Raw genomic sequence first — 10,807 nt, forward strand, 5'->3', positions numbered from 1 at the left:
CATGTGCCTGACACATGCCTGTCAATTTGCTCTCAACCGCAGCACATTGGATTCCCATACTTCAGCTTGCCTGTAGAAATAGCGCCTGAAGTGGGAAAGTGGTTTGGTTTTGACCCACAACTTCCACAGCAGACAAAACTTGGCATAACGATCACTTGCCCTTAGGAGTCAGGGTGAAGCTCGCCCACAGCACATAGGTCTATGTATGTTTGCAGTTTTTAATTAATTTAATTTCCTCAAGTGACTTCAGAACATTGACAAGATGGACTCAGGAGAAAGATTTTCTTCTGTCTTTGGTTGAGTCTTATTCCTCTTTAGAACAAATTTGCAGAATGAAACATATATTCAAAAATTAAAAATAGCATTTGGGTTGGTATCTAGGAAGACGGACGTTTCGTCATCCTAGGCTCCTCTGGACAGCTGGAAAGGAAATGTGGGCTCCACAGAGAGGACAGGATCCTCGAGCAGTTTAAAAAACCAGCACAAACCAGAAATAACTGTGAGAGCAGAGAACACAGCACCCAGAGGAAGGAGCCGACGCTGGCCTGAGATGCAGCATGCAATGGGAGGGATGCTTTCCTCTGGAGTGGATGCTGCGGCCCAGCCCAGCTGCCCTCTGTTCCTGCCCCATGCTTAACTCGACTGTCACCTCATGGCAACTAAAACTGACTAAAAGCACTTAAAATCTAAATTACAGCTCCCAAAGTATCTGTGGTCTCTCTTCTTCTCTTTAAGTCTCCAAAATATCATTTTGATAAAAATAGAGAGCAATTCCAAGTTCAAGAAACTGAAAAGCTCTTTCTTCTGAAATGTGCATTTAAAGTTCTCTGTCCACACCACACAAAGTCAGAAAGCCTACCTAGAAAAACAACTCCCTGCACCATCATCATAAAAAAGTACATATTTACAGGCAGCCAAGGTTGTAGGGACTGTAGAAATCACTTGTTTGCACCACTCCATGCAGTTCTGATTTTAATATAACTAATACCTTGCAGAAAACCGGTACAAGTCACCAGACGGATTCCTCATCCCAGAAAGCTGACATTTAAACTCTCATCTTCCAAAGATCTCTATTTTGAAAATTCAAGTGAAGAGGTGGAAAAGATAAAAAACTCTAAAATATCCACCTGTGGGAGTTCTCCCTCAGTGTGTGCTTGGGCGTGCGTGGGACACCCGTGAGCGGAGGGGACCTACCTGTCACCCTTCTCATCTCACAAAGGTGCTGCCGTGCAACACTCCACCCCATCACAATACCCACTGAGCCTCAGAGCCCACAGGGGCACCCACAGGACCATGGGGGAGAGCAAGGGTCAGCAGCTGCCACGCACCATATATTAAAGCTTTCAAATCCTGGAGCAAAACACCAGCTTCAATTAAGCCCATCGGGACCACACATCATGCCAAAAACCAAGACAGGAGAGAAGCTACTTCGTGAGCTGGGCTACAAGCTGGGTCACACATTAGGGGAGGGCAGCTTCTCCAAGGTGAAAGCAGCCACCTCCAAGAAACACAAGGGCCCTTTAGCCATCAAGGTGGTGGACCGGCAACGAGCACCCCCAGAATTTGTGTACAAGTTTCTGCCCCGGGAGCTCTCCATCGTGCGCAAGATCCGGCACCCCAACATTGTGCAAATCTTCGAGCTCATCGAGGTCTGCAATGGGAAGCTCTACATCGTGATGGAGGCAGCAGCCAGTGATCTGCTGCAGCTGGTGCAGCAGCTGGGGAAGCTGCCCTGCATCCCCAAGGCCCGGGACATCTTTGCACAGGTCGTGGGGGCCGTGCGCTACCTGCACGACCGCAACTTGGTGCACCGGGATCTCAAGTGTGAGAACGTGCTGCTCACCGCTGATGGCCGCCGGGCCAAACTCAGTGACTTCAGTTTTAGCAAGGAGGCCGACAGCTACTCAGACCTGAGCACCACGTTCTGCGGGTCAGCAGCCTATGCTTCCCCAGAGGTGCTGATGGGCATCCCCTACAACGCCAAGAAGTACGACATGTGGAGCCTGGGGGTGATGCTTTACGTGATGGTGACCGGCTACATGCCCTTTGACGATACCCACATCCGCAGCATGCCCCAGCAACAGAAAAAAGGGGTGCTGTACCCAGAGGGGCTGCCCCCGCTGCCGAAGCCCTGCCAAGCCCTCATCGCCCAACTGCTGCAGTTTAGCCCAGCCTCTCGGCCTGGCGTGGGGCAGGTGGCCAAGAACAGCTGGCTGAAGGGGGACATCTGAATGAGAAGCCCACCCCAGAGTTCCTGTAAGAACAGTAACACTTCAGTGCAATCAATGCTGTAGTAGAAAAGCATTTGTGTGGTTTAGTGATCATTTTGAGCCTTGGGGTGACAGTATGGGGAGCTAATGGAACTTCAAGCACCGGCAAGACCACGTGCTCTCAGAAGGTGGTCAGATCCCTCCACAAAGGATACACATGAGCCTGCTGTGGTTTGGGTTTCAAGACACGATGACCATGCTGACCTAGCGGTAAGAGCAAAGCACAGGGCTGCTTACACCAGTACTGTCTGCCTGACCGCAGCGGGGACCTGTGCCACCCATCAGGCAGGTTGGGGCTCTTCCATGGAGCCAGCATGGCCAGGGCAGGGTGGCGAGGTGCAACATCCAGCAGCACAGTCCTTTCCGTTGCTGGCTCCCTAGTCCATGTAACGAATGCCAAAACTCACGCACGGCCGCCCCTCTCTGCACAGGGCACTGCCCAGGACTGCAGGAAGAAAGCTGTTCTCACAGGGGTCTTGGCTTGTCCTCAACCTTGTTTGCCACCAAACTGGATTTGAGCTGGTGGGAGGGGAGAAGTACCGGTCCTGCAAATCACTACTGCAGAGAAAAGTGCCGTTTAGATCTCACAGTCCAAATACACAGCAGGATCTTTGCAGGCAACTAGACAGCATTACTGAGCCAAAAGTTTTGCTGTGAGTTTGAGATCCACACCTTATGTTCAGCTACATCTTTTAGATATTGATTCTTACCAACATTTGAAATCTCTGCCCCAACATATTTGATGAGAAAGAAATGCCACTTGCCATGGAGAACCTGAAATGGGAAAGAGATAAAGATAAAAAAGAGAAATGCTTTGCTAACACCTGCTGTCCAGCTTCAGCATAGAAAGTTACCAATTATTCTGAATGCAACCCCCAAAATCTACTACAGATCCGTACTGGCAAGTCCCATTTTCAAAGGGTTAATGAAAAGTAGGAGCTGGCATCTGAAATGTGCTTTCATAGGACGTTTCAAATCCTCTTTAAACAACATCCAGTCTAGCTTCCACTGAAACTGAAGTCAAACAGAAGATTTCCAGTTGGGTGGTCGGCCGGTCGTTGTGTTGCTGGTGCCACATGAGCTAACACAACACAGCCCTGGCAGCAGCTCCTGCAGCCAGGCTGCCTCTTACATGAGCAAACCAGTGCATATGGTTCTGCTGGAAGAGAAGGAAACATCTCTGGTAAAGCAAACATTTTGTGTCTATTAAAAGCAGCGGTTTAAGTAGAACAAGATGTGGCAGCAGAGCCAGCCCAAGGCTTTTCAGCACGTGGGCTACAGTGAATTTTGCCACCCCCAGAATGAAGATTTATTTTGTTCTTCTCCTTGCAGCTGCAAAATAAAACCTCATAGCAGCAGCAAAGCCCAAAGTAGCCAGAGTAAGGGGCCGGAAGGGTGTCTTGGGGCCATCCATGGCTGGGGAAACAGGCTTGGGAAGGATCAGGAGGATGCTGGGGATGGAAAAGGAGAGAGGTCATAAGGATGTGGGAAGCGAGGAGGCGGATTTTAGGGTAGTGAGATTTTCAGCAAGGCTCAACTCTCTTTTTCCTTACTTGCCTTCCAACCACTCTGTCAGCCTCACCCCTCTCCAAAGCCACCACCTTTCTTCGGGAGAACTCCCCAGTCCATACCCCAAGATATCCAGGTACCTTCTCATCTCCACCCCCTGCCTCACTCCAGCCCTTGCTTACCTCCAAGTACCTCCCCGCAACCTGGCAATCAGAAAACTGGTGCCAGACCTGGTGCTACTGTATTGCTGCTTCTTTCACTTTCTTTTAATTTTCTTTTGTTAGAGACAAAGCTAATACAAAATGAGTTGTTCTAAAACCCAGATCTTATTAATCTCCCCTCAGCACCACGTTCTCCTAAACAGTTGCATCTGTTGAGGACACGAGTTGGGACAGATGACTAATGTTTTGCAAGGACGTACCCTCTTGAGTGGCTTGGGAAAGCAGCCGGGGTTCAAGTGGCAAATGATTTGAATGAGCCACAGGAGGCTCGTGAGAGCCCTCGCCTTCTCCACGCAGATGGCAACCTCCCAGGGCCCAGCACTAGCGATCTCAGAGCAGTCCTGAGACTGTGAAAATAGTCCATTACAAATCCAATTATGCAGATTAAAAATAAAAATCACAGTTAAAGACTCTGAACCAATTCTTATCTAATTTACACCAATGGGAGACCACTTTTGAAGCAGAGCAGAACCAGAGGGGTTGAGCAGGCTGGGACAGAGGCTCTCTGCGAGCATCCCTCCCCGCCTCGCTCTGCACCGGAGGGACTCCCGAGGCCCCTATGTGTGCTAAGCTTGCCACTTCCCTGAGCTTATTTCCTCCTCGAGGGGGTAGAAATGCTTTTTAACCTTCCTGGGAGGTGCACGGTCGATGGAAGTGCTCCTTCCCTGACTTCTGGCAGATGAGCCCTGCTATTCCAGCCATGAATCACAGCGCCCTGCGTTGATGGGAGAGCCCTTGAACGGGCACCCGTGGGAGGCATAAACAGCTACGCTGGGTTATCAATATCCTGATCAGCCCCACTGGAGTCGTTCTGCAATGTGACTCCATCCTCCTCAGGCTGTTTGCAACGTACTGGCACGGTGTGATCTGGAAATGAAGGGTCCTGGCTAGTATCAGCATCGAATAAATAACTTTCTGTGGGGGAGCTGATCACCATGCAAGATACACAGTAAATATACTTTATTTAATCCTTCTTCAAGGACAAGAAGGGAAACATTCAGAGACGGTACAAGGCAGCTCTGCAGTTTGCCACTGTCTAGCTCCTGTTGGCTTACTGCGTGGTCTGAGCATTACCCCATCCATGGCCCTGTTGTTGGCTGTTGTTGTGCCCTATGCCACCCGGCAGACTTACTCCATCTTCCAAATTTTTAAACCTGTATCTTGAAATCAGTTAGAGAGACTCTCAAAAGGACACTCAGTGGAATACATTGTTTAGTATTTTTTCTAGATATTTTCTAAGCATCTTGAAGCAGTTTTACCCCATTTAATCTGATTAGAGTGTTAACCATTTCAAAGATATCTTCCAGACTTCTAGTATAGCTTTCCTCCCACTGCTTCTTTGTCCAAATACAGTCTTTATTTCAGGCAAATGAAAGGAAGGGCGATAATTCACTCCACGTTGACATTAAAACTCCCTTTTCAGCTAAGCAAAATTTGCTTTCAAGATTTTAGGTCATTGTGTCTGATAAGCTTTAGGACCCAGCTATTGAAAAGTCTACACGTCACAAAGCTCTGGAGATATGTGTATTCATGAGTTGTGGGAAAACACTGCTGGGTAATCAAACACCTCGTGTTTCTGCATTAATTGGAGCCAGCTCTCCCGGGGCTGCGCGCCCCTGCCCGCGGCGAAGCCGGGATGCCCAGCCTGCGGCCAGCCACTGCTCCGGTTGCCCCTGGCCGAGCCAGCGCAGGCAGGCTGGGCGAGAGGCGCGGCCGAGTGACCTGCCCCATGGGGAAGGCAGAGCTTTCGACGGGCAGAGCAGCAAACACACCTCGCTCTGCTTGAATACGCTAACCTTTCCCTAACCGCAGCCTCTAGCGCTAGCAGCCTTTCATCCCGCTACCTAGCGTCCTCCTCTCCCTTTTCAAACCCCGCGCCGTGCCAAGCCGTGGGCCTCCTGTGCTTTTTCAATTTAAGATCTCCTTCTCTTTTCACAGTCCATCGCTCTGTGAGTCTCTACACTTGCTTGTCTGTTGGAAGAAATAGGGAGGGAGAAAGGGGGCAAACATTTTCCTGTCTTGAGCCATTTGATTATATTAAGCATAATTAAAAAAAAAAGCTAACAAGAGGTTTTTGCCAAAGGACGGGATCCAGAGGCTTTTTGGGTGCTTAATTTTCCTCGCAGACAGGAACCTTTCTGTGAAGAATATTTTCATTTTCACATCACCTAAAACGTTAATCCTTGCACTAGCACCAAGTGGTAAATATTATTCTGCCTGTGTTATAGTGAGCAAAGTGGCTTACCTCAAGCCAAGAGGATTTCATTTTACATTACAGTTTAAAACGTCCCCGGCCTCCAGTCTTCTGGTCAGATCACGACTCTGTCTTGAAATGATAATAAACTCAACAATATTTGATGGCCTGGAAAGACATTTGAATTCTCTCTCCCAAAACCGCTTCCAAATCAATCTCATTTTTCTCAGAAACAAATGAAAGGGAATACACTACAAAAGCAGATGGCTGGAGCTGCTTTTCCATGCTCGGAATAAGGGATCCAAATTTCTTAACTGCATTTAACACCCCTTTTCAAAAGCCGAGAAGGCACCCACACCACGGGATGTAACGTGAGCCTGGGTTGTGCTCACTTTGTGCCAGCTCCATCCCTGGAGGTTTCCAAGGGCTGACCAGACCAAGCCCGGAGCAGCCTGGCCCGATCTCAGAGCTGACCCTGCCTGGAGCAGGACACTGTACTGGGGACCTCCGAGGATCTCTCCCGCCTGAGTTACCCTGTGATCCACGGACCCAGAGTTCCGCTATGAGATGACAGCTATTCTTTCTCTCACAGATGCACAGACTTCTCAATAATTTTGACTGCAAAGGAAATAAATAACTGCATTTTCTAGACCCACGAAAATGCGGGACAGCAAGCGATGCCTGCAACTGCCAATTACATTTTGGCTATTATTGACTTCTCTTATAGGTGGCAACATGATATAAGCACCTAAAAAGACAGAGCACAGGGGTGAGCATGGTTGTTGGGCATTTCTCTTTGAAATTAAAGAGCTGCACAAGGGTGGGCGTGGTGTCTGTTCTTCCTCCTTCCTTCTCACGTTATTATCAGCCACAGCAGCAACCAGCAGATTGCTTGAACGACACGTGTGGTGTTATTTCTTTCTCTCAGCTGGCAGATGTTCATTGTATTCAGGTAGCACCTAAAGGTCGTGGGAGCCCTATTGGGAGAGGTCCTGTGCACAGATGTTGTTACTGATCATCCCTGCTGCAGAGGATCTCACCTCTGAAATGAGAGAGGTGCACCTTGGCCACAGGAGTGGACCTTCTCCTGGACCACGCAATCTGTAGGTGGCCTCAAAAAGAACAGACGGTGGTGGTCTGTTTGCCTTGTGCATTACCTAGCACCAGATAAGCACCTCTGGGCAGCAGGGCTCAGTGTGCTTTACAGGACGAGTGATTCCTGCTAACAAATAGGAAACTAATTAAATGCCTCCTAGCAAACCAATTTAACACCAATAATGAGACAAGGTCAACAGCAGCAGTGTCAGAGCCAGCATGGTAGCTGACGGGTTCACAGATCACCTTGCACCCTTGTAGGAGTGTGTTTACAAAGGGGCTGGGTCCTGCTAGATGCTGAGCGCTCTCAAGTCCTACTAAATGGTTTCAAAGTAAATAGTAGATGAGGGAACTGAGCACCACCAGGCAAGCCCTTAAGAAACAACAGACCCCTCCTTCTCCATATGGTCACTTTGCTTGTTCTCCATGTACAGTATTGACCCACTGGAAGCGTAACTGGCAACATCACCGTTTTCATAATACTCCGCACAGTGCTGTCATATCAGTACGTTCTCCAGAGAGGGACAAATGCGCCATTTCCATTAAAACCTTAATTAAAAACACAGCTTGAGCATTTACTGCAGCTGACTTGGCTTCAGCTGTAAGTCAGACACTGGCCTCCCCAGCCTGAAGGCTGGTAGGATGTTGGAGTTCCACCACAAGCACAAGGTAGCTCTCGGCGGGTGGAGGCAAAAGGGAGTTTGCCAAAAGGAGAGGCAAGATTTGCAGAGCACGCTGGCTGCTGCGTCCTAGCAGAGCACAGCGAACAAACAGCCTCACCCAGGGGACGCCAATGAACCAGGCAGCATTCTCATTAATTGCAAGCAAAGAACCGAAATACACATTATTGTCTCAAATATAATGATAATCCTTGGCTCCTCATTTGCATGTTCGTTAGCTTGTTAATAGGTTACCTATTATGGAACATCGAAAACACAGAGTCATGCACCTATGCACCCAGACATTTATAATAACAATAGCTTCTTCTCTTTCTACTTGACATATTTCTCCCGTGTCCAGAAAATGGTTCAAACTGCACCAACCAGGGCAAACCATAATTGGTGAATAAATCTCGGGGAAAGCAATTTTGCTTCTGTGCATTACACAGACAATTACCTTTTCTGATCCCGAGAGCTGTGTTTATCTACTAGCGATGGATCCAGGGAATTGCTAGAGGAAGGACCCATAGGAGAGTTGGACCTACTAGCAGCCTTCGAATAAAGCCACACAGGCTTCAAATAAATCCACGTATTCTTATAAGCGGGAGAAGAAATATCAAAAGCAAGTCCTCATAAACAGCAGGTCTTCAAACACCGTGTCACAGCCGAAGGAAACCACTACTGCCGAAAGAGGCACTCCCCGTGCAGAGGGCTTGCCCGGGCACGGCGAGGACGGCCCTCCGGGTCCAAGGAGGGAGGATGAGGAGCGATGCGCCCAGGGAGGCAGCACGGCAGCCGGCAGGAGAGCGGTGGAGGCGGCTGGCTGGGCGCAGGAGGCAGGGTGCTGCCAGCGTGGGTGAGCAGGACGGTTGCTCGTCTGCATCACCATGTACTTCATCTCATCTTCGTGGCAGAAAACGCAACTTCAGTTCTCTGCCTTTTGCTAGAGACTATTTCAGGCAGCGCCTGGCAGGAACACATTCACGGAGACAACTGTGTGGTGGTTTTGGGACGCGGCGTCAGTCTGTCAGCAGATTAAATCTATTACAAATGTTATTCTCAAGACATCGTGCAGGACCTAAACTTCAGAGCAACAGCTCGGCACAAACTTCATTCCATTACAAAACTGAAGCCTTTTCATATTTCATCTGTAAGATTTCTAAAACATTTGTGTTCTTCATTGCACTCTGCTCCGTTTCTTTGGTTTTACTCTACCCCTAAATTTGCTGCGTGCCTCAGAGTTTTACACGGGCAAGGAACAGCTGCACCTCAGATGCTTCGCTAGCAAAGCTCCACGGCCCCACGGCCCCAACCGCAGTCAGGGAGGACACAAAAACGGGCATCAGCGGATGACCTACCTGACAACAGGGGAGCGACAGAGGTTTTGGTAATGGGGTTGGTGGGTGTGTGGAATTTCCCATCGAGCAAAAAGCATCCGGGGAGACTTCGGCTGCAGAGCTGCAATTCATGCCAGAATAGGACAGAATCTATAGCCAATTCCAGTATCAAAGAAATACAAAAAATAGCGCTCAGAAGGGCAGTTTTTGTAACAGGGACATTTTTTTCCCCGTAGTAGACAGACGCAGGTCATTTGTACGTACTTAGTGTCTGTCAAATGGTAGGGGCTGTTGCCGGCTAGCAAAGCACGCGCAATCTCACTCTGCGCACGCCAAACACGTCCATAGCTTGTCATTACCCAAAGCTTTTATCATCTCTGCCACCGGATTTGCAATTGGTTACTGCAGTGTAAGAAGACCATAACAAACCTTCTCCTCTCGCCCCCAAAAAACCCTCTTTCACTCATTAAACTCTGAAGTTCTCAAGCAGGACCTGGCCTCACCGAGCACTGGGGTGGAGGAGAGTCCTGGGATGCTCACCGGCCTCAACCCTTCTGCCTAGGGAACACACACAGTGCCAAACCCTGGCACAGTGGTTAACAGCCGGTTGCCCACACACAGGGGAAGGAAGGGCAGTACTGCGCCTCGTGGAGCTACAAGCAGACAACGTTGGAAAGAAATCAACAGTGGCGTAGGTTGGGCACCGTCAGTAGAGGACCGCTGCTGTCAAGGATGGTCTGTTGTTGTAAAGATCTCTTGGCGTCATCACTACGTGTCTTGTGGGGCAGCTTCCCCCGGAATTTAAAAAAAAAAGTCTTGTACCAAGACAAACGCACAACCACTGGCGACACTGTGGAGCAAACTATGAGGTTCAAGGTGAGCAGGAGACTGCTTTTCACGCCGACAGCTAGCGGTCAGCTCGGCTGCTACTCACCAGGGCTGGGGAGGCTGGAAACGTGGCTGCTTGGAGCTGGGAGGAGGAGGAAGGGTCATAAGAAAAAAAGCCCAGAGACCCATGGAAGGTTGAAGAACACACACACAAAAAAAAAAAGCACGTTGTGTCCAAAGAAAGTTCAACAATTTTCCCAGCTCATTGGATTGTGGGAACTTTGCTTTTCCAGGGAATAACTATGCTATTTTTAGCATTTTTATTATACAATTTGTCAGAGGCCGTCTCAGGAGACTATCAACAATCGGTTTCAAGCAGCATCTGACCACAAACACTTCTCCACATGTGATTTAGAACATCTGGAGCGAAGGAGTCAGCTTTCAAAGCATGCCAGCGCTGCGCTGCCTCCCCACGTTTCTTCTTCTTCTTCCTTCCATCTTCTCGTCCCTCGTCAGACCGCGCATAGAAAGCCGGCTCGAGAAGCCAGGCTCGGAGGCCCTGACGATACCCCGCGCGCCGCGGGGCGAGCGGACACCGCCCACTCTGAAGAGGCACGCAGCGGGGGGCGGCTGGTGGCACGTTCCCCACGCCGCCGAGCTGCAGTGATTTACACGTACGAGAGACGGAGATGCG

General features: G+C 49.4%; 1 protein-coding gene across 1 annotated transcript; it reads left to right on the forward strand.

Moving 5' to 3' along the window:
• Positions 1-1,397: 1,397 nt before the first annotated feature.
• On the forward strand, positions 1,398-2,231 carry TSSK6 (testis specific serine kinase 6; the record flags this gene model as incomplete). Its single annotated transcript, XM_082001847.1, has 1 exon — positions 1,398-2,231. One exon carries the CDS (start codon positions 1,398-1,400, stop codon positions 2,229-2,231), a length of 834 nt encoding a protein of 277 aa, XP_081857973.1.
• Positions 2,232-10,807: the final 8,576 nt, after the last annotated feature.

Source organism: Phaethon aethereus, assembly GCF_964289735.1.
Source record: "Phaethon aethereus genome assembly, chromosome: 6".
Lineage (NCBI taxonomy): Eukaryota > Metazoa > Chordata > Aves > Phaethontiformes > Phaethontidae > Phaethon > Phaethon aethereus.